The sequence below is a fragment of the Camelus dromedarius genome, chromosome 24 (assembly GCF_036321535.1).
Source record: "Camelus dromedarius isolate mCamDro1 chromosome 24, mCamDro1.pat, whole genome shotgun sequence".
Classification (NCBI taxonomy): domain Eukaryota; kingdom Metazoa; phylum Chordata; class Mammalia; order Artiodactyla; family Camelidae; genus Camelus; species Camelus dromedarius.
Window position 1 is genome coordinate 8,808,945 of NC_087459.1, and position 24,315 is coordinate 8,833,259.

At 40.2% G+C, this 24,315-nt stretch overlaps 1 protein-coding gene across 1 annotated transcript in view; it reads left to right on the plus strand.

Moving 5' to 3' along the window:
- Positions 1-1,126: 1,126 nt before the first annotated feature.
- The window catches only part of LOC105099778 (ATP-binding cassette sub-family A member 17-like), a 74,085-nt gene continuing 50,896 nt past the window's right edge, over positions 1,127-24,315 (plus strand). The window contains 7 exon segments of the mRNA XM_031447561.2: positions 1,127-1,186; positions 2,188-2,225; positions 5,297-5,376; positions 11,642-11,815; positions 19,190-19,362; positions 20,348-20,491; positions 22,334-22,463. Coding sequence (XP_031303421.2) covers positions 1,127-1,186; positions 2,188-2,225; positions 5,297-5,376; positions 11,642-11,815; positions 19,190-19,362; positions 20,348-20,491; positions 22,334-22,463 — 799 coding nt within the window.

The following is a 24,315-nucleotide window of genomic DNA, read 5'->3' on the forward strand; positions in this document are numbered from 1 at the left end:
TCTCAGCCGTTTCAGACTCTTCGAACTCCAATCTCTGTCAACTCAGCCACGTAGCTGTGTTCCACTTGGGTTTCCCCTCCCTGTTCTGTGGTATGAAATGTGCCTCCAGACAGAAAACTACAGCAATCTTAGTGGCTGCCTTGTTTGTTTCCCTCTTAGGATTCTCAGGAATCCTAATGCTTTGCTGCTTACTGTCCATTGTCTGAAAAACTTGATTCTTTTTTCCCTGTCCAGTTTTCTCATTATTTATGTAGGAGGGTAAATTCAATCTCTATTATTCCATCATGGTCAGAAGCATAAGTCATAGTTTTGTTTTTTTTTTTTAACATTCAAAAGAAATTGGCTTACAGAGATTGTGTCATGATGAGGTAACTGGAGGGCGGATAGTAGGTGAGTGACTCTTCACCATTTAACCTTTAGAATCATTCGAATTCTTACCATGTGCATGCCTGTTGCTTTTTAATCTAGTTAATGAATTCCCATTAGTATTTTCAGAGACATTTGAGAAAATGTTGCCAATCCAAAAAAAAAAAAAAAAAAGGATCCCTATGGAAAGAAACAGAAAGAGGACTTGGAAATTAAAAATGATTATCAAAATAAGTTTCGTGGATATAATAGAATGGACATGTTTGAAGTCCAGTTGGTGATCTGGAAGATAAAGGCAAGGAAGTTTCTGAGAATGTAAATCAAAGAGACAAAGAAATGGAAAATATGAAAGATGAGGGGATAGACCTGAAGGGCAGGTCTGGAAGTCCCACCTTGGTCTACTCGGGTTTCTAGAAGGAAGAAAGGAGACAACTGAGGTGGGGGAAACAAAGCTACACAGGAAAGATTTCTGGAAGAGCACTGGCATTTTCAGCTTGCTAAGTTTCACTAGTTACAAGCAGGAGAAATGAAAAAGAGCAAACGTTTTAGTAACAGACAGCTAAACCAGGCCAGCTGAAACTGAGCATCCGACTGTGTAACATCTGTTTGGTTTTTTTTTTTTTTTTTTTTGCTTTTTCTAGGAGTACATGTGTAAGATGGGACTGCACAACTGGCAGCACTGGGTTGCTTGGTTCATCATATTCTTCATTTGGGCCTTCATTGTTGTTCCTTTCATGATCATTCTCTTCCGCAGAGGTACATGTCTCTTGTCTTTCAGGATGTGCTGGGCTATGAAGACATGGGGAGAAAATTTGGTGTGGTATGGGTGGTGGTGCTGAGATTCAGTAGATGATGAAAACAGTTATTGATGAACATTTAAAAAATCTCAGGTTAGTATGTGGTGGTGTTTGCTAAAACCTTGGGAGATGAAGCATTTAAACTTTATCATCTGGGAGAGCTTTGCCCTCCCTTCAGTTCCTTGGTCTTCAAGTAGTGGACGTGGGTATGGTTAATTCATTAGGAAAGTGGAATTCCAGAAGATGTATTTTATAAACTTTAAAACATTGCAAATTTTGTGCTCCATAAATAATTGAAAATAGTTATTGTAAAACATAAAGGCATTCTTTTATGCCCATGGTATCTTGTTAATTTTTCCTTTTATGCTGTCAGTAGAATTTAGTGTTCCAATTCCCTAACTTGTGTTTAATAACTAAATTACAGTAATATGAACATATGAAAATTTATCTTCTAAATTATAAGAATTGGAGTACTTTGGACAAAGGAAGGCAAGAAAATCCAGACAATATGGCAAAATATGTAAAACAAAGAAAATGGTCAGAAAGCAATAAAAAGAGGAGATATATGACATTAAAAGGGACACTAAAATTATTTGTAATAGTTTTAATGGTAAATGGGAAAGCTCTCTTTTTAAAGAATTTTGGGGATGGTAATTAAGTTATTTATTTATAATTTTTTTAAAATGGAGGTATGCGGGATTAAACCCACAACCTCATTCAAGCTAAGCATGCACTCTATCATTGAGCTATACTCTCCCCCAAAAAAACTCCTATTAAAGCAAAAAAACAAATTCATATTGGGCCAAAAATTGAATTCAAACTCAAACTTTCCTTAAAAAAAGATACATGTGCAAAGCACAGTTTATAGCTGGTAATGGAAGTTAGATCAAAGGTCTGCCTTAAAAACCTATATTGTTTTGTTTAAGATAACCTTGTTTTTTAAATAATGCATTGTTTTAATAATGCAATGTCTTATCTTCATTCTTTCATGTAAAAATTATGTGTATCTGTTATTGTTTTGTAGGTAAACTATGCGGCAGTGTTCAGAAACAGTGACCCTACTTTGATATTTGTTTTTCTTTTTTTTTTCTTTTTAACATTTTTTTGAGTAATAGTCATTTTACAATGTTGTGTCAAATTCTAGTGTAGAGCACAATTTTTCAGTTATATATGAACATATATATATTCATTGTCACATTTTTTTTTCGCTATGAGCTACCACAAGATCTTGTTTATATTTCCCTGTGCTATACAGTATATTCATGTTTATCTATTCTGCATTTTAAAATCCCAGTATGTCCCTTCCCACCCCCCACCCCCTTGGCAACCACAAGTTTGTATTCTATGTCTATGAGTCTGTTTCTGTTTTGTATTTATGTTTTGTTTTGTTTTTAGATTCCTCATATGAGTGATCTCATATGGTATCTTTCTTTCTCTTTCTGGCTTACTTCACTTAGAATGATATTCTTCAGGAACATCCATGTTGCTGCAAATGGCGATATGTTGTCGGTTTTTATGGCTGAATAGTATTCCATCATATAAATATACCACATCTTCTTTAGTCAGTCATCTGTTGATGGAAATTTAAGCTGTTTCCATGTCTTGGCTATTGTAAGTAGTGCTGCTATTGGGGTGCAGGTGTCATTTTGAAGTAGTGTTCCTTCTGGATTTATGCCCAGGAGTGGGATTCCTGGGTCATATGGTAAGTCTATTCCTAGTCTTTTGAGGAATCTCCATACTGTTTCCCACAATGGCTTTCCTTACTTCCCTCTCCCGCTCTTAATGATTTAGATGTCTTCTTTTACAATTTTGTGTTTATTCTTTTTGTAATTCATGGCAGTTATCTCCTTTCCAGTTATGAGTTTCTCATTTTTGTAGCATCCTTCTTCTTTTCTATTTAGAGTAGACCTGTCAATATTTCTTTTAGCATGGGTTTAGTGTTGCTAAACTCTTTTAGTTTTTGCTTGTCTGTGAAGTTTTTTATCTCTCCTTCTATTCTAAAGGATAGCCTTGCTGGATAGAGTATCCTAGGCTGCATCTTTTTTTCATTCAGGACTTTGAATATATCTTGCCACTCCCTTCTGGCCTGTAGTGTTTGTGTAGAGAAATCAGCTGAGAGCCTTATGGGGGTTCCCTTGTAACTCACTCTTTGTTTTTCTCTTGCTGCCCTTAGGATCATTTCTTTATCCTTGACTCTGGCCATCTTGATTAGGATATGTCTTGGTGTGGGTCTATTTGGGTTCTTCCTGTTTGGGACCCTCTGAACCTCCTGTACTTGGATATCTGATTCCTTTAGGTTTGGGAAGTTTTCAGTCATGATTTCTTCAAATACCTTTTCAATCCCCTTTGTTCTTTCTTCCCCTTCTGGAACCCCTATTATGCATAGATTTGCATGCCTTATATTATCCCATAGGTCCCTTATATTGTTTTCATTTTTTTTTTATTTGTTTTTCTTTCAGCTGTTCTGATTGGGTGCTTTCTGTTGTCCTGTCTTCTAGGTCACTTACGTGTTCCTCTGCATTATCTAGCCTGCTTTGTACAGGCTTCAGGTCAGCTCTCATCTCAGCAAATGAGTTTACTAATTCTACTTGGTTCTTCTTTATAGGTTCTATTTCATTTTTGACATATTTTATATCTGTAAACACTATTTCTTTTAGTTCCTTCAGTACTCTGATCACTCCTTTTTTGAAATCTTGATCTAGTAGGCCATCAATGTCTATTTCCTTGATTGTTCTTTCAGGGGATTTCTCTTATCTTTTAATTGGGAGTGGTTCCTCTGCTTCTTCATATTGCTCATATCTCTCTGGCACTGGGGCTTAAGGAGTATCAGTTACCTAGTTCTCCTGGAGACGCTGTGCTCTTAATGATTTTATTGAGAGGTCTTTGTGTCTTTGGCCTGTTTCGTGAACTCAGCTTGCTGTTTCCAGAGGCCCTCTGTTGGCGCTCTCTTCTGTGCTGCTCCCAGTGGCTGTTGGCTAGCAGATCGTGCCCCTTTCCAACACTGGGTCAGGTGCTGAGCTCTTATCCTGTGGGCGGGTGGGTCACTTCCCCTCTGGATGCCACAGTCAGGTGCTACACTCTGGGGAGGCAGGTGGGTGGATCGTGCCCCCTCCCAGCACCGTGGTCAGGTGCTGCGTTCCTGCCAGGTGGGCCGGGGGCCACCCGCCCTCTCCTGGTGCCTGTCGCTCTGCTGCTCTGTGCAGCTGCCTGCTCCGCCTTAGGTCGGTGCTCTGAAGGCGAAGGCGGCTTGGTGAAGACCATGGAACGGCCCCGCCCCTGCTCCAGGACAATCTCAGCTTCTTGTTTGTCTTGGTGGCGTGAGTTCTCTGAGGTGCCAGGGCAGAAAGATCCTATCTGCCTCGGGCTATAAACAAGTCTCAGTCCTGCCCAGAAGGTTGCGGAGCCCCCGGTGCGGATTCAGGGCTCGACCCCGCCCCCGCCCGGGCACTGCGCAAAGGAGGAGATGGCAGCTGTGGCTGCGCCCCGCCTCTCTTCTCTCGAGAAGCTCCAGTAATGGCGGTGCACATCTGAGGATACAAAGGCTATGGCGCCCCTCCCCCCAGGGCACACCAGCCTTGTTGCTTTGCTTTTTTTACAATTTATGGGGGACCGAGGTTGTTCTGCTCCGTATCCCCTCCCAGCCTCTGCGCTCAGCCCCCTGCAGTCCCCCGGGGCCACCTCAGTGCAGCTGCCCCCGTCCTCCGCCTGGTTCGGGTGGCCTGTCCCAGCCCCAGCTGCGGGCTCGTGTCTCGGGCTGGGTGTCGTGGGGACCCTCTGTGCCCCTTAAACTCAGCTCTGTCGGTCAAGGGGTGCTTGGGGCAGATCTGAGCCTCAGAGGTTCCGCCTCCATCCCACTGGCCTGTCCGTTGGAGAGGGGAGACCCAGCGAACAAGTGCCATTCCTCCTTTGCTGCTCCCTCCCTGCGGGATCGGTCCTGCACTGTTTTGCTTTTTGTTCTTTTTTCCTTTTTTCCTACCAGATTTTTGGCGTCTTTGTCTTTCGAAGAGGGCAGTGTTCTGTCGGAGTTCGGCAGGTGCTCTGGTTGGCTGAGTGGGTCCGTAGATGTGAGTTTTGGTGTGTTTGTGGGAGAGGGTGAGCTGCAAGCGTCCTTCTATTCCGCCATCTTGCTTCTTCCTGATATTTGTTTTTCTAATGTGTTTTGCCCTTGCCACAATTTTCTTTGCATTTATGATCAGCACATTCTTCAAAAAAGGTGAGTCCTGATACAATTTTCTGTCAGCGAGTGTGTTTATGACTTCTTTTTTCTGGTATCATTGCTATTCGCATTACCTGTGGCATTATATATTGTTCCTTCAGAGTTAGGTTTTCACTTTTATGGTGATTTTTAACAATGGAATTATTCTATTTCCCATTAAAGACTTAGGGAATCATCTCCTTATATATGCTTTTATGCTTCACTTGGCTTCCACATATTTTTTCAAGTGGATGCAAGTCCCGTTTTGGAAGGAAATAAGGGGTAAGACATCCACGGCAGATAATTTTCCAGGTATTGATTGTGAAGTTGGGCATAATAGTAGGGTACATAACATAGTGAGAAAGAAATTCTTGGGAATTTGGTTCTGTCAGGAAGGGTGTTACCTCTAAAATGACAGGTAGAACTAATGAACCATAAAGGACAAAAATAGTAGGAAGTGGAGTCCAAGTCAGAGTGCAGGAGAATTGAGTTGTGGTTCAACCAAAAGAGGTGTATGTAGATAGAAACAATGGCAGACAGGTCCAGCAGTTGGTGACTACCCCCAAAAAGAGAGTTTTAGAGGATGGGCAGAAATCAAAATGTGGTATAAATGAAGCCAGGCAGTTTATTATTTATATTTGTGAATGTTTTAATCAAATAGTGTTTCTAATACGTGGACCCTGGAAAATATTGGCTCTACCAAGATGGGGATGGATTCTTTGAGAGGCCAAATGGGCCTGGACACTGTGTCCTGATTAAGATTCTATGCCTTATTTCCCACTTCTCCTGCTATTGTTTTAGGGTGGGCATGGCAGGGATGTTGGTCAAGTAAGTTATGTGGGGAACTTGGAGCAGGAGTATCAAAGGATGCCTGAAACTTGAGGCTGAAGGAATGCTAAAGGTTGAAATCTGAAAAGTTGAACTTGCATTCAAGTACAAGAAATAAACAGAGTGTGGGAAATAAAAGACAAAACCAGTGAGGTCCGAAGCACAATAAATCAGGACCAGAATGGGGAGCAATTATTAGGGAAGAGTGCCAAGCAAAAGCGAAATATACTACATAACTCAAAATTGATGATCAATTGATTTTTGACAAAGAGGCTAAGACAACTGAACAGACAAGAAATAGTCTGTTAAACTAATGGTGCTGGAACAACTAGATATCCACAAATAAAACAGTGAAGTTGAACCTCTACATCACATCATACACAGAATTAACTCCAAGTGGATTATAAACCTAAATGTAAGAAATAACTAAACTATAAAACTCTTGAAAGAAAATACAGGAGTAAACCCTCGTGATCTTGGGTTAGACAGTGATTTCTTAGGTATGACACCAAAAGCCCAAGTGGTAAAAGAGAAGATTGATAAGTTGGACTTCATCAACATTAAAAACTTGTATACTTCAAAGGATACCATCAAGAAAGTTAAAAGAAAACCTACAGATGGAGAAAACATCTGCAAGTAAAATATATCATAAAAGATTTGTATTCAGAAGAAATAAGGAAACCTTACAACTCAAAAATAAAAGCACAGATGTTTCTAACTCATTCTATAGGCAGCATTACCTTGATACCAAAGCCAGAAAAGACATCATAATAAAACTACAGACCAGTACCCCTTATGACTACCAAAGGGGAAAGCCTCAACAAAATATTAGTAAATTAGATCTAGCAGCATTTTAAAAGGATTATACACTATACCAAGTGGGATTTATCCCAGGGATGCAAGAATGATCCAACAGATGAAAGGTGATCAGTGTAATACACCACTTAATAGAATGAAGAGAAAAACATGTTTTATTCATTTTTATTTATCACAGTTGATAAAAGCATGTGACAAAATCCAACAACTTTCATGATTAAAAAATTTTTTTAATGAACCAGGATATAAAGGAACTTCCTCAATCTGATAGTGAGCATTTGTGAAGACCCCACAGCTAGCATTGTGTTCTGTGGTGAAAGAATGAAGCCTTCCCCCTAAAATCAGGAACAAGAAAGGGATACACACTCTCCCCTCTGCTAGTCAACATTGTACTAGAAGTTCAAGCCAGAGCAATTAAGAAATAAAAAGAAATAAAAAGCATGCAATTTGAGAGGAAGAAGTAAAAGTATCTCTAGTCAAGGATGACAATATCTTATATTTAGAAAATCCTAAAGTATCTACAAAAGGAACTCTTAAAGAGTTTATAAATGAATTCAGCAAATTTGCAGGAGACAAGATCAACACACAAAAATCAGTTGTTTTTTTTATACACTAGCAATGAACATTCTGAAAAGGAAATCAAGAAAACAATTCCACTTGTACTAGCACCCAAAATAAAATACCTAGGAATAAATCTGACCACTGAGAGGAAAGACTTGTACAACTGAAAACTACAAAGCATTGCGAAAAGAAATCAGAGAAGACTTAATGAAAAGACATCCCAAGTTCTTTGTGGATTGGAAGACTTAAGATGACAACACTTCCTGAATTGATCTACAGATTCAATTCAATCTCTATTAAAATCCCAACTGCCTTTTTTTCAGAAATGGATGAACGGATCATAAAATTCTTAAGGAACTGCAAAAAGCCAAAACAATTTTGAAAAAAAAAAGTTGAAGGACTCACACTTCATGATTTCAAACTTACTACCAAGCTATAGAGATCAAAACAGTATAGTACTGGCATAAGGGTAGACATACAGATCAATGGAATAGAATTGAGAATCTAGAAATAACTCATACATCTAATTGCCAGCTGATTTTTGACAAGGGTGCCAAAGCCATCCGATAGGGAAAGAACAGTCTCTTCAACAAAGGATGTCAGCACAACTGGAAAGCAACTTGGACTTCTACCTCACTTCATTCCATATGATGGCTGAATAATATTCCCCACATTTTGTTTGTCCATTCGTCTGTTGATGAACACTGAGTTGTTTCTACCATTTGGCTATTGTGAATAATGCTATTATGAACATTCATATACAAGTATCTGTTTGAATCACTGTTTTCAGTTCGTTAGGGTTTATACTCAGTGTAATCACTGGGCCATATGCTAATTCTCTTTAACTTTCTGAGGCATCAGCAAATTATTTTCCACATAAGCTGCACAATTTTGCATTCCCATCAGCAATACATGAGGGTTTCAATTTCTTTGGAGAAATGTCTATTCAAGTCCTTTGCCCACTTTTTATTTGGATTTTTTTGTTGACATTGAATTATGGGAGTTCTTTATGCATTTTGGATATTAATTCCTTAGTAGATATATGATTTGGAAATATTTTCTTCCATTCTGTGAATAGCTTTTTTCTCTCTTGATGGTGTCTTTTGATGCATGAAAGTTTTTAAAATGTTGAAGTCCAGTGTATCTATTTTTCTGTCATTGCCTGTTTTGTTGGTGTCATACTTAAGAAATTGTTGCCAAATCCAAGGTTATGAGGATTTTCCACTAAATTTTCTTCTAGGAGTTTTATGGTTTTATCTTATGTTTAGATCTTTGATCCATTTTGAATTAATTTTTGTGTATGTTATAAGGTAAGGGTCCCACTTCATTCTTTTGCATGTAGATATCCAGTTTTCCCTGCAACATTTGTTGAAAGGCTGTCTGTTTCGCCATTGAATACTCTTGGCACCCTTGTCAAAAATCAATTGATCATATTTGTGAGGGTTTATTTTCAGACTCTCTGTTATATTCCATTGGTCTTTATATCTAGAGTTTGAGAAGGACTGGTGTCAATTCATCTTTAAGTGTTTGGTAGAATTCACCAGAGAGGCCATCTGGATCATGAGTTTTCTTTGCTAGGACAGAACCTGAGAGACCTGTAGGACACTATCAAACATACAAACATACACATCACAAGGGTCCTAGAATGAGAAGAGATTGAGAAAAGAAACAGAAAAAATATTTGAGGAAATAATGGCTGAAAACTCCCTAAATATGATGAAATACATGAACACAAGCCCAAGAAGCTTAATGAACTCCAAGCAAGATAAGTTCAAAGAGATCCACAGCAAGAGTCATTCCAATTTTCAAAACCCAAAGACGAAAGAGAGCATTTTGAAAGCAGCAAGAGAGAAGACTCCCCACATACAAGTGATCCTCAATAAGATTAACAGCTGATTTCTCTACAGAGTCTATGGAATCCAGGAGGTAGTGAAATGATATTTTAAATCTTGAAAGGAAAAATAAAACCTCAACTAAGAATTCTATATCTGGCAAAAAAATCCCTCAGGAATTATGGAGAAATTAAGATACTTTCAGATAAACAAAAGCTGAGAGAGTTTATTACTAGTAGGCCTTCCCTTCCCTGCTAAAGGGAATTCTTCTGGCTGAAATGAAAAGCCACTAGACAGTAACTCTAAGCCATATGAAGAGATAAAGACCACTGGTTAAGTTAACTAAAGTCAATGGCCAACAGGTATGTGAAAAGATGTTCAACATTGCTACTTATTCAAGAAATGCAAATCAGAATTACGATGAGGTGTCACCTCACATTAGTCAGAATGGCCACCATCAAGAAGTCTACAAATAATAAATGCTGGAGAGGGTGTGGAGAAAAGGAACCCTTCGACACTGTTGGTGAGAATGTAATTTGGTGCAGCCACTGTGGAAAACAGTATGGAGGTTCCTTAAAAAAACTAAAAATAAAGTTACCATGTAATCTAGCAATTCCAGTCCTGGGCATATATCTGGAAAAGATGAGAACTCCAACTTGAAGATACCTGATTCCTAGTGTTCACATCAACATTATTTATGATAGCTAAGACATGGAAGCAGCATAAGTGTCCATCAACAGATGAATGGATAAAGGAGATGTGGTATACATGTACAATAGAATATTACTCAGTCATAAAAAAGAATGAAATAACACCATTTGCAGCAACATGGGTGGACCTAGAGTTTATCATACTAAGTGAAGTAAGTCAGAGAAGGACAAATATTGTATGATTATATGATATCACTTACATATGGAATCTAAAAAATAGTAAAAATGAACTTACTTGCCAAACAGAAACAGACTCACAGACGTAGAAAACAAACTTATAGTCACCAAAGGGGAAGGGTGGGGAAGGGATAAATTAGGAGTGTGGATTAACAGATACACAATACCATATACAAAATAGATAAACAACATGTATGTACTGTATAGCACAGGGAACTATGTTCAATATCTTGTAATAATAACCTATAGTGGAAAAGAATCAGAAAGAGAAAGAGAATTGAATCACTTTGCTATACACCTGAAATCACAACAATGTTGTGAATCAACTATACTTCAAAAAAAATTTTTAAAGGTAACTAAAGCCAATATTATTGTACTTCTGGTTTGCAACTCCTCTTTTTTTCCTGAACAATTTATAAGTCCAATACGTAAAACTATTTAAAAACCTATGTTAATGGGCACACAATGTATGAATATATAATCTGTCACAATAACACTGTAAAGGGGGAGGGACAGAGATGTGTATGAGCAGTGTTTGCATACTATTGAACGTAGGTGGTATTATTTAAATTTGGCTGTTGTAGGTTTAAGATGTTAATTATTATATAGTTTGGACTTTTAAGCCATGTGTGTTACTTTCCTATGACAATCTATGCTATAACAATCTACTACATATTCCGTGGCTGAAAATGACACATATTTATTATCTTACAACACCTAAAGTCTCAAGTGTATTTCTGTGGGCTAAAAGTAAGGTGTAATCTCAACTGAGATTATCAGACTTTGGTTCGATTGGTTTTTTCCTGCAAATCTGGAGCCATTGTGCTTAGAGCCTGGGAAACGTTGAAACCTTGACTCATCATTTACTAGTTCCATGATATTGAGCAAATTTATTTAATGCAGCAAAACCTCAGTTCCTTCCTCTGAAAAACAGGGAGGTTATGACAATTAAATAAGATACTGTATATAAAGTGCTTGCTGCAGCGCCAGGAAACGCTTAATAGATGCTATATAATCTACCACTCATCTTTGTAGAAGAGGATTTTCCTTGCAGGAGATGTTATTAATGCAGTATTAGACAGAGGACGTTTTAGGCAGTTAAATGGTTGTGCTTTTCTTAGGGGAGGGGTAAGGATTGGTTTATTTTTTAAGTGCTGCAAATGCTCTTAGTCTTTCAGTAGTGAAAGTGCAAGTATAAAAGGTTTCTGTCAAAATTTCTTGAAGGATGGCTCCCCTTCTGAAATCGTAAAACAAATACAAAGATGCTGTCCTTACCACGGCAGGGGAAAGGGGCTTGCATCATGCTTCTTCGTGCATTATTGATGGAACTATTTTTATTTCTTCCCTCTGAATTTGCAGCTCACATTGCAACCGCCTCAGGAGGCATCATCTTCTTCTTCACCTACCTTCCGTACCTGTACATCACTTTCAGCTACATCCACAGGAGCCACTTCCAAAAGATAGCCCTTTGTCTCCTCTCAAGTGTTGCCATGGCACTGGGAGTCCGACTAATCTCCGCATTGGAGACAAAAGGTGAGCTGCCTTGATGTTTTGCCATTTGCTGACAGGCAAAGCTGACCTTCCTTCCCAAATAAACACAACTTGCTCATTTCATTCAGCATTCTGCACGTTTGCAGTGTACTTCCATCTGTGGCAGGTCCTGTAAGGAACACTAAAGAAATATAGAGTAAGATTCACACCATGCAGCGTACAAGGTAGTTTGGGAAGAAAGACTAAAGTATATTATTGATTTGGGGAATTATGTGCCTATATAATTGTATAGGTATAAAATATAGAGATTTATGATTAGACATTCAAATAACACTTTAGAACTTTATAGATAATATCATGCATTCCATACTTTCTTCTCCTAGGCTTCAGTGTTGGTCTTCTTTCACAAGTTGGTCCAGGGGACCTTCTATCAGAGATTTTCTAGCTCCCTTACAACCTCCACAATTTGGGGTTGGAAGCACAACCCCAAGTTTTCATTGTCTCATTGTTTGAAGAACTCCTCAGAATACCTGCAGTCATTGCAGAAGATTGTTGCCAGCATATCAGTCAAAACGTAGGACCCACTGAGCTCTGTGGGGTTTTAGTACTTGCTGAATGGAGCTGTTCCACATTGCAGGGGTACTAAGATGATCTGCTGTGAACACTCTAGCAAGTGCTTTCATTGCTCAGTGTTAACTTTTATCACCAGAGTCACCTAAGTCCCAAATGATACAGCTTGTTTTAGCAGCAGGTAGCAAGAATAGGAGTTATAAGTTGGATCTAGTTTGCGGGTCCCCTTACTGCAAGTGGGATAATCTCCAATGACTGGTTAGAGGCATCACCTACCAATGAATTTCTTTATTAAGTTGTAATTGTCTAAATGGCTTAAGGGAGCTTAAAATTTAATAAAGGATGTTACGTTGACCAGAATTTATTGAAAATGAGTAGTTTTCTTTAACAAAACAATATTGGGACCATGATTTACAAATACTTATGGGGGAAAAAGAGATTTGAAATGGTATCTGTAATTCCTTACATGTTAGTGATGAATAAAGGTACTTTATGGAGCATATCTGTTTGAAGTTGAGGAAACTTGGGTGAGTGGTTGGACTGGATGAACTGTTAAATTTGTTCCCATGCTAAGATTCTCTTGGTTTGGAGGCACTCTGCCCTCATAGAATTTATGATCAATGTTCCTTCCTGAAAGGCACAGGGTAGCTCACAAATGCTGTCTGCTGTTACCGCTGAAGGAGATGTAAATGCAGATGATCATAAGCAGGTAAAAATTGCTAAGGATATAACTGATGAAATGTTAGAAATCCAAGGGCAGTATTTCTTATTTAAATCCTCATACTTTTCACTGGATTAGATTTTTCTATTCCTCTGACTTATCTGTTCAAATCAGATTGCAGGCCTTATAGTGAGTGAATAGACAGAATTCCTCTGTGCTTTTTCTCAGTAAGTCTAGTGCAGAACTTTCATTTCCAATCTTGAGCAGAGTTCACTGTTTGCAACATGAATCAGAGCTCTGGCTGTATGGCAGAAATATTTTGGCCTCTTCTTAAAATCAGAACTCACACATTTGTGGAGCAGCTGGGTTTGTCACTGGAGACTTCATTCATCGACTTATTTGTTAATTTATTATTTACTAGATCGGTTTTAGTATTGAAGAGGCCCAATAAATAGCACCCTTATCCCCTCCTTAATTTCTAAACCAATTGAGAAACAAAACAGAGATGTCATCGTATTAATACCAAAATATCCTTTTATAACTAATTAGGATGATGTTGCTTAGTGTGAGAGTCAGGTGGACCTGCTGGTTCCCTGCCTCACAGTGTCCTCTTTGGGACAATCCATCTTAGACAAAGTTTAAGCCAGCAGGCCAGACACACTAATTCAGCTGCCTTTCACTTCCTGGAGTGAAAAGAGAAGAGGAAAGAAACAAAATTTCACCCCTCCTCTGGTTTAGGTCCCCCAACAAATTAGCTAGATCCAGTTGTCAAATGTGGATCTTGTTGCTTATCAGAAATAGGAGTATTCTACTTCTGTGGGGAGAGTAAGCCGTGGGCAGGAGGCCAGCAGATTTAGAGAAAAATCCCCTCTCATGGAAAACTGAGCAGTGGCGAAGAGGCACTAGCATCCAGTGACAGTAAACTGTGAGAGAAGGCATCTCGTCTGCTTTGTTTACCACTCTCGGTCCTCAGTGTCTAAACTGTGGTCTGATAAAATGTAGGCACCCAATATGTATTTGTTAAGTGAATGAATGAATGGATGGATAGGATTGGCTTTCTGGTGGGTAAGTGCCCTAATCGAGGTTCTACTGAGAGGGGAAAAACCGGAAGGGCTTCCTCAGGAGTCTTTAAAAGGAAAGTTATCTAGTCTTCCATTTCCAATAATTGTGTCTAGGTTATCTAGATCATCCCTCCTGTTGAAAATAATGGGAAAAAATGGGATAAATTTTAATCTCTTAAGAACATCCTTTAAGAAAAGCAAAGTGTTCACACATGATGGTGAAGAACCACTAGGCCAAAACCTTAGGGAAACTTGTGACCCCAAAAGGTAAACAGCACCAAAGCCACTTTATGCTCAGAGGTCATTTGCTAACAGGAAACCCTTGGGCTTCCATTTGCACAGCCTTTTGAGGCAAGGGAGCTCGACATCAAGGCCCAGGTCCCCACCCAGGTAGAGAGCATAACAGGAGACCCTCCTGACAGTAACCTGGGCCCCAGAGACAAATTCACTAGCCACAGGTTAGGCTCTCTGTGACACAAACTCTGAGATGGAGTTTAGTATGCAACTTGTTTATTAGGGAATAGCCTTGGGATCAATTCCTGTAGAAGGAAAGAGATTCAAACAAGATTAGTCACAGCTACAATGCAGCACTGGCAGCCTTGAGGAGTTACGAGAGAAAATGGCCCATCTGAGCATCCTGCACTGGGCTGAAATGGCCTGGCCTGTACACCTCTGCCTCCATCAGCCACTGGTCATGGGCCACCCAGGAAAGGGCATGACCCAGGGCTGGGCAGCTCTGCAGCTGAGAGGTCCCTGAAGAGGCTGCAAGCTGCAAGCCCTCAGCACAGCACTCCTGAAAACTGAAGCAACAATTTTCTTGAAGGGGATCAGGGAAGTTCATCTCTGTGTTCATATGCTCACCCCATCATAACCAAGAGAATCTTGGGGAAGGTTATCATGGTGCTGACCATATACAAGAGAAGAAAAACAAAAGAGAAAATTGTCCCTGAGAAACTATTACACATTAATTCTTTGGTGGATTTGTAGTCCAGGTTCATCTTGTATGAGGAGTCTTCAAGCAGTGAACTGATTTTAGGGGGTCCTGGAATGATAGAGCCCCCAGCCAGGTTCCTGGCAGAAGCACTTTCTTCCTATATCATGGTGAACCCTCACAAATGGTTTTTTAAGGGCAATAAGTAACATAGTAAAAAAGTAATTAAAAACATAATGACATAAACCACCATGAATGAGAAGCAACAGAAACAAGAGAAAGTAGAAACAGATTCACAAAGGTCTCACATTTTTTAATGATCAGAACACAGATGATTAAACAATAGTGCTTATTACATGTTTTTCATAAAAGCAAGCTTGAAAATATCTGCAAGAATAGGAACTAAGTGACCCAGAAATATGAAAAAGAAGGATGAAATACTCCTCTTGAAATGTAAAATACAATCAACAAAACAAAAAACTTAATGGATGGGTTAATGGTAGATTTGAAATAGCCGAGAAGAGGATTAGTGAACTGGACGTAGGTTCGAAGAAATAATCTAGAAGGCAGCACAGAAAATTAAAAAGATTAAAAATATGCAAGAAAAGAGTGAGAAGGGCTTACATACATTTTAATAGAGTTCCAATAGGAAAAAAAGAGACTAGGGCAGAGAAAATACATTTGAAGAGATGGTGGCCAAACCTGTTCTAAAACTGGATTTTAGGAAGCTCAGCAAATCCCAAATAAGATTAACAATAAATAGACAAGAGACATACCAATATAAAGCTGAACGCACCAGAGGGCAAGAGAAAAATCTTAAAAGTAACCTGAGGGAAAAAGACAAGTTGCTTTTCAAAAGAGCCTAAAGACAGTAGTTTTATACATTGCATAAAATAATAATAATGATAATGATGTCTTTAGGGTTTTTAAAGAGATAGAATTAAAATACATAAGAGGGATTTTGACGCGATAAAGTCAGAAATCAACAGGGATAAATTCTTTCTGGAAGGAGAGTAAAGATATTGATTAACTTTAGACTTTGCTAAATAAAATAGACCTAGTAATTCGTTCCTGAGCCAACCAGGAAAAGGCTAGAAACAGTGTATAACTTTCAAATCTAATAGAGAGAGAATGGAGTAACTAAAAGATTGGCTGGGTCAAGATCAAGGGGGATGGGAAGAGGAATTCTGTCACGTGGCCACTTCAAATGCAAGAGAGACTGAGAAGTCAGGAAACAGGTCCATCATACTTGATGTAGAACGATCATGATCAAACAGATGTGTGGGCAGGGGAAGTTTGCCAAATTCCTTTCACCTATGTTTGAGAGCTCCCTGCTCTCAAACATAATTAAATAAACTGTGGAAAGAAGTAACATCTAACTCCTACCCAATCCAAACTCCAGCAGTTTTTTTTAATGGAACTTGAGCTGATTCTCAAATTTAAATGAGAGTATAAGGACCAAGAATAGCCAGGAGCTCTTGAGGAAGAACAAGGTAAGTAAACTTGTTTTGAACATTGGGGTGCAGGTGTCATCCTGAAGTAGATTTCTTTCTGGATACAAGCCCAGGAGTGGGATTCCTGGGTCATATGGTAAATCTATTCCTAGTCTTTTGAGAAATCTCCATACTGTTTTCCATAGTGGCTGCACCAAACTGCATTCCCACCAGCAGTGTAGGAGGGTTCCCCTTTCTCCACAGCCTCTCCAGCATTTGTCATTTGTAGATTTTTGAATGACGGCCATTCTGACTGGTGTGAGGTGATACCTCATTGTAGTTTTGATTTGCATTTCTCTGATAATTAGTGATATTGAGCATTTTTTCATGTGCTTTTTGATCATTTGTATGTCTTCCTTGGAGAATTGCTTGTTTAGGTCTTCTGCCCATAGCAGCACTATTTACAATAGCCAAAACATGGAAACAGCCTAAATGTCCATCAGCAGGTGACTGGATAAAGAAGATGTGGTATATTTATACAATGGAATACTACTCAGCCATAAAAACCGACAACATAATGCCATTTGCAGCAACATGGATGCTCCTGGAGAATGTCATTCTAAGTGAAGTAAGCCAGAAAGGAAAGAAAAATACCATATGAGATCGCTCATATGTGGAATCTAAAAAACAAAAACAAAAACAAACAAACAAACAAAAACAAAGTGTAAATACAGGACAGAAATAGACTCACAGACAGAGAATACAGACTTGTGGTTATTAGGGGGGTGGAGGGTGGGAAGGGATAGACTGGGATTTCAAAATTGTAGAATAGATAACAAGATTACACTGTATAGCACAGGGAAATATACACAAAATGTTACGATAACTCACAGAGAAAAAAATGTGACAATGAGTGTGTATATGTCCATGAATGACTGAAAAATTGTGCTAACATTGGAATTTGACACAACATTGTAAAATGATTATAAATCAATAAAAAATGTTAAAAAAAAGTAAACTTGTTTTGCTGGATTTCGTGATTTATCATAAAGCAATAGTAATTAAGATTATGGTTGACAAATAGACTGATAGAACAGAAAAGAAAGGCCAGACAAATGCATTGTTAAATGTCAGAGATGATACTTCAGAGCAGTGGGATTTAATAAATGATGCTGAAGTAACTAAAGAAACTTATGGAAAAAACTGAAATTGGACTCCTAATTCACACCATACACAGAAATCAATTCCAGTGTCAAAAAACTATAAGGTTTTTTGGAGATGATATAGGAGAGTACATTCATGTACATTCATGTACTTGAAGTAGGAAGGATTTCTTACATAAGACACAAAAATAACTAACCATACAGAAAAGACAGATAAATACGACATTAAAACTAAGACACCATGAAGAGAATGAAAAGAGAAACTACAGAGTAGGAGAAGATACTTGAAACCCATTTAACCTACAAAAGGCTTGTATCCAAAATATTTTAAAATTCATAAAATCAATTAAGAATCATACTTTGTAGTGAAAAAAAATGGGCAAAAAGACTAGAATAGGTACTTCTTGAAAAAGTATATCCAAATATCTAATAAACATATGTAAGCTAGAAGAAGATGAAATGACATATTTCAAGTGCTGAAAGAACCCTGTCAACTCAGAATTCTATCCAGGGGAAAATTAGGAAAAAATGAAGACTCTCTCAAGTAAACAAAAGTGACAGAATTGATTGCTAGGAGACATCACAAGAAACGTTGAGTTCTTCAGGCAAAAACAATATCATATCAGACAGAAATTTGGATCTACACAAAGGAATTAAGAGCACTAAAAATGGAAAACACAATTTATTCTGTCTTCTGGGAGGTTTTTTTGGCTCTAAAAGAACTGACTATCTAAAGCAAAAACAGTAGCAATGGTGGGGAGGATGTAGCTCAGTGGTAGAGTGCATGCTTAGCATGCATGAGGTCCTGGGTTTGATCCCCAGTACCTCCATTAAATAAGTAAATAAAAACCAAATTGCCTCCCACCCCCCAAAAAATTAAAAGGTGATGCATGCTACCTGCTGTCTGGCAGCAGATGCAGGGTATCTTGGATACTTTAAATGAGAATCTCAGTCAACTTGCATTCAGATCAGACACATGGCATCCCATAGGACACTTAACTTTGTGCGCAGCCAGCAATTGGTCCCAAGCCCTTCCTCAGCACTTTCCTTTCTTTGAGGAATATGTATGTATTAAGCACCTGTAGCATGTGAGGCCCTGGGTCACATGTTGGAGATACTGAGATAGAAGATAGTCCCTGGCTCCAAGCTGGGGCCAGCAATAAGCAAGCAGGTTCAAAGTGCAGATGCTCAGGGTTAGCACAGCGTGTCCCAGACGCACGAGGGTTAGGCATGTAACCCGAAGAGAGTGAGTACGCATGCTGACCTTTGAAGTAAGAATCAGCCAAGCAAAGAAAGTGGGGAAGAGCAGGAAGGGCTCTCCAGGAAGCATGTGCAGGAGTGTGGAGATGTGTCTCGGATGAACACATTTCTAGTTCTGCTGCCAACAAACCAGTTTGGCAATAATAAAAATGTTTTATCTCATAGAAGAATCTAACAACTAGCTTTTCCTTTCCTGCGCCTAGCTTGTGTCCCTGAATACCCCAGACACAAATAGTCCAGTCTTCTCATTGGCCTGGCCTCCGACTGCTTGATTGGAAAGTTCTGGTATCTATTTTCTGTCTTCGATGGGGTGACTGTTTTCCTTCCTTTGGAGCAGGCGTGGGCATCCAGTGGAGGAACATGGGCAGTATAAGAGGAGAGCTTAACTTCACTCAGGTGCTGCTGATGCTCCTACTGGACTCCTTCTTGTACGGCTTGGTGGCCTGGTATATGGAGTCCATCTTCCCAGGAAAGTATGGTGCACCCAAGCCTTGGTGCTTCTTTCTCATGGTGAGTGCTGATGCTGTTCTTTTACAGGTTGACAGTAGAGTTTTTACAGCTTGTCATCAATATTCCTGTCCCTCTCGGTGTTGGTTGCAATCTCAAACTCCTGGAAATCTAAGCAGGGTTCTGTAACCTGGATTCACCCCAAGCCTATCAGCTTGTAGTTGCCAAAGAAGCCTAACTAACAAGGCTCAGTTTTCCTGACTCGCCCCACTGCTGATGCCCTATGCAGAGTCCTCCCAAGAATGCCGTGGATGTCTTACATGTGCCTACTCAATGTCAGGCCCTGCATTCTCCCACAGAGTGCCACCCCAACAGGCTAGAGCCCTCAGGACTCTGAGGCCTTTCCTCTTTGGGCTGTTGGAAAGGCCCTGCAGCTCTCTGAGACCTCTGTGACCCCGGAGTGTGGCCAGGGGGCACAGCTTTCATTGACAACCCCATGAAGCTCTCAGAATCACTTCTCCCCTGTGGTGACTTAAATTTTTCTTACAAAGCTGAGCTCATCGTGCCTGATCCCGTCCTCCTGCAGACTCACCCTGACCCTGTCGGAACTGCACAGTTATGCACTTCGGGCCTTGGCAAAGGCTGCTACGCTTGCCCTTCTTGGTATGTGGAGAATTGGGTAGATTGTTAACTCCAGTATTTCTCCAGGCCTCAGCCAACAGGGATGCCAATTGCTGACATGACAGCTTTCCCAGTATGCCAGGAACGTGGATATGAGACATCTTTTGTTGTTCCATCTTCCCTCTGGACCATGGGTTGTAGGTTGAAATGCAGTGTATTAGTAGTGAAGTGAGTCGTGAACAAATTGCTTGACTTCTTCAGGTGCCATTACGTGTTCGATACCAGGAAGCTCTGGTGGGCGACGCTGGGGTAGGGGTGGGGTTGGCGGGAGGGAAGCATGAGAATTTAATTTGCCAAAATATTTATCTTCCAGAAGAAGAAAGTCAGTTCACCTAAATGTATTTATGTAAGTTGGCTTCCTCTCTAGCCCTCCCACTGGCGTGGACAATCTATATCCCTTACGAAATCAGTGCTAGACTTAGGGAATCCTCAGAAATCTCTGAAAGGCACGTTCATTCAGGAAGAGCCTACTGATTTGATGAAAGGAATTGAAATCCAACATCTATACTAGGTATCAGCTCACAATTCTTCTTCCAAAAACTTGAGAAATGTGCACAGAGGCTTCTGTTTCAGTCTGACAGTGGTTACAAGGTACATTTCATGATAGATTTTAATTCCCTTCTATAATGTTACCCTCAAAATTAGGAGTATAACGTAAAGTGTCCTGTCATAAAGTTAGATGACTGGATGGAGGGTCTAGATGATCTCTCTTGAAACAGTCTTGCATGTGCCAAACACCTCTTGCCAGGGATACCCTGGACCTTAGCCATTGGATGGCTACCTTTGTTTTGCTAGCAGTTTTTACAAAACCACATCAAACAGTAAACCAGATTTCACGGTTGTCTTCCAAATGCAGAACTGTTTGCTCTTTCACCAGTGTTTGCTGAGCCCTGCACTGACTAAGGACTCCCCCAGAAGGATGTCTGGATGTAAGCTCTGTACTCTGGCGTGTCCTCCAGAGCATTATTTTTTTGTTTGGAGTATTCCATTCTTCCAATAGGATGAGCCCAAGGATCGGTGGTGTCCTCTGTATGACTGATGCTGTATGACTGATGGTGCAGTCAAAGTGCCAGCTCCTTACTTTGCATCACCTTCCTCTGCCTGCGGGATCAAGTGGATCACATCCTAGCCCAGGGCGTTCATGGCAAGCATGGTCATTCCAGCTCTTTCACATACTGTGGTAGCAGCTGGGGATGCTCCAGGCTTCACCCAATTTACTGTGACTTCAAAAGGCAGGGATTTTGTTCTCTTTTTCCACACAAAAAGCAGGCTGCAGGCTCATGGTTCTGGCCTGATTTCAGCTGCTCAACAAAGCCGTTCTAGCTCTTTCTGCTCACTTGCTTTCGCTGAGTTTCCCTGGGCCAGTGGAAGCATGTAGCTTTCATCTCTGTGCTTATCAGTTCAGGGCGGCAAGACGGCTGCTACAGCTCATTTATAGGGAAAGACAAGAGCAAAGGGCGTTCTTGTGGAGAGACTTTTTTTCCTTCTTTCTTTTTTGCCCTTCAGTAGATCATCCTATATTCTTACTGCCCAGAAGTCTGTCACATGTCCACCTCTGCCGAAGAGGGACTGAGAAGTCAGGGAAGAGGACTGTCATACTTGATTTAAAATAACCACCACCAAATGGATGTGGGAGGAGAGGAATTTGCCAAATTCCTTTCAGCGGCACTTTGCTCCTAAACACAATTAGATAAATTGTGGGAAGAGGTGCTGCGTCCCACCCAACTATAGTGTCTGCACTCCAGACCTGGAGTCCAGCCTGAATGCAGTCAGACAGGACAGAAACTGTCTGAGGCATATACTGAAGTGTGATGTTGTTTCTGAGAGTGGCACTGTGGGTGATTTTATTTTCTTCCTTATATCCTTACGTATGAATCACTTACACAATAAGAAAAAATAAATGGTATTTAAAATACTGGAAACATTTGATTTAGAGAACAGGCCTCTCTGGGATTCTCTCCATAGATCAACACCTCCCACAAGAGGCGGCCCCTTTTTCAGGGGCTTAGCCAGGTAATGCAGAACAAGGTGTGGCTCGAGAAGCAGAGAAAAGATGTTCTGTTTGAGCTCTGAGCCCTTCGTCCTTGAGCTTTGGCCTCTGTGGCTCTGGTGCTGTACTACCAGGTTCCAGAGGCCACAGAGGCCCCCCTGGCATTGCTCCCAGTCAGGTTCCTCAGTAGCTCCAGGAAGCTAAACTCTGACACAAGGGCTCCTTTTATAGCTGTCCACTTGGATTCCTGCTGATGAACTTAGAAGGGAAGTTGGTGTGGGTGCCCGACCTGTCATAGGTTCTTCAGAAATGCCACGTGTGTGTGCATGTTATATTGTTGGTCATACTCTGGCTTTTTCACAGGTGTTTTACAAGGGAAGGGATGAACACAAAGCAGTCAAAGATCTGACCATGAATCTGTACCGGGGGCAGATCACTGTTCTCCTGGGACACAATGGATCAGGCAAAACCACCACCTGCGGCATGCTCACAGGTACACATGTGGGGTCAGCCCTCCTGAGGAGCTCTGAAGAAACTGTTGAACAGATCTAGATTTTTGGCTCCATTGCCCCTTATTAGATTTCACTGACATTTTTGTCTGTTGTTTATTGTTTGCTTATTTGAGTTTTTTTTTTAACCATCTATGAAGTACCTGATTGTTCACATTATCCTGTACTGGGGAAAAGAAATCTTTGACTCAGTCAGTTGGAGAAACTTAACGTTCATACACTATCAAGAAGCCATGGACACTATTTCGAATGTGTCTTTCCAGGTAGAACTTCCAGGTACAGTGAGGCACCATTAATCTCTCAACCCAACAATTCATCCATTTACTTTTGATTGCCAGGGGCATTTTAGAATGATACCTGGTGAATTATTCTAAAATTATTTGTTTCAGAATAATTTGTATGTCTAAATAATTCTTTTTCATTGAAGTATAGTCAGTTTACAATGTTGTGTCAATTTCTGGTGTACAGCATAACATTTCAGTCATGCATATACCTACATATATTCGTTTTCACATTCTTTTTCATTATAGGTCACTACAAGATACTGAATATAGTTCCCTGTGCTATACCTAAGAAACTTGTTGTTTATCTATTTTATATATAGGCCTAAATAATTATGTCACATTCCATCAACTAAAATAATATTCTGATATTTGAAAACTCATTCATTCAAGAAACATATATTTATTGAAAGCTTAACCTGTAAAGCTCTATATGTGTAAAGCTCTATATGAAACCAGTGAGATGCATTTCCAGATTTCAAGGAGCTCTGAAAGCCAACCAGCTCTTCTGTGTTGCATACCGAACCCCAAACTGCTGGGAAGCTTTGAGCACTTCAGAGTCAGGCTGCCGTGATTCTTCTCAGAGGTTGCCAATGCACTTTCCATTGGAGACATTTGAAGAGCAGCAATATTGTGAAGCTTAGTCTGTGGTGCCTTTGGTATTGGGACTTTAAAAACCAAGTTTCAATCCAGCAGACACACACACTGGGTGGGCTATGGGTGAGGCAGGACTAGGGACTGAACGTGGCCAGTTTCTGGGACTGAGGTGGAGTAGTGTCGCTGGGTGGGTGGTCCTCTCTCAGGTATAGGCACTGCTGCTCCTGGCAGCATGACCATTTAGGAAAGGCCACCCCTCCTATGTAGACTTGTGAGGTCCTCGGTTCCTGCAGGGTGTTCCAGCTAGATGCCGGGCTAAGTGATCAAGGAGGTAAGTCTAGTACGAGCACTGAAAAAGGAGGCCAACTGATGTAAACACTCCACAGGCTCTCCCCTGTTACCTTCCCTTTTATTGTGTTCCCCCATATTCATCACAGTCGTACTCATCCCCTATCCCTCTCCCCAGGATACCTGTTCTGTTAATTTCTGGATCCACAGTGCCTGGGACAGTGCTTGGCAAAGGATAAGCACTCAATAAATATCACTGAATGAATGACTGAATGAGTTAATTAACATAATTGCAAATTCTGCCAAAATGCAGACCATGAATGATACATCAGAGAAACAGTCATGGCTTTCTACCGGAAGTGACAGGGCGTAGAAAAAAGCCAGTGCTGCCCTGGAGAAAGTGACTCCACTGAAGGACACAATGAGATTCAGTAGCCCTGAAGATGCTGAGCTGGAAAGGGAAAACCTGGGTGATTGCTTGGGACAGCAGACATTGAGGGGCTTCTACCTCGTATTGTTTGCAGAGAGGCCCAAAATTTAGTATAGGAATGTTTTGTGTTTTAAGCCCCATTTCTCCACCCAGTAAAGTTATGTGGTTTTTAGTTCTTCTATGAGTTCTTCTACTTAGTTATTCCATTGTTATGATTATGCCTGAGAAGACTTTTACATT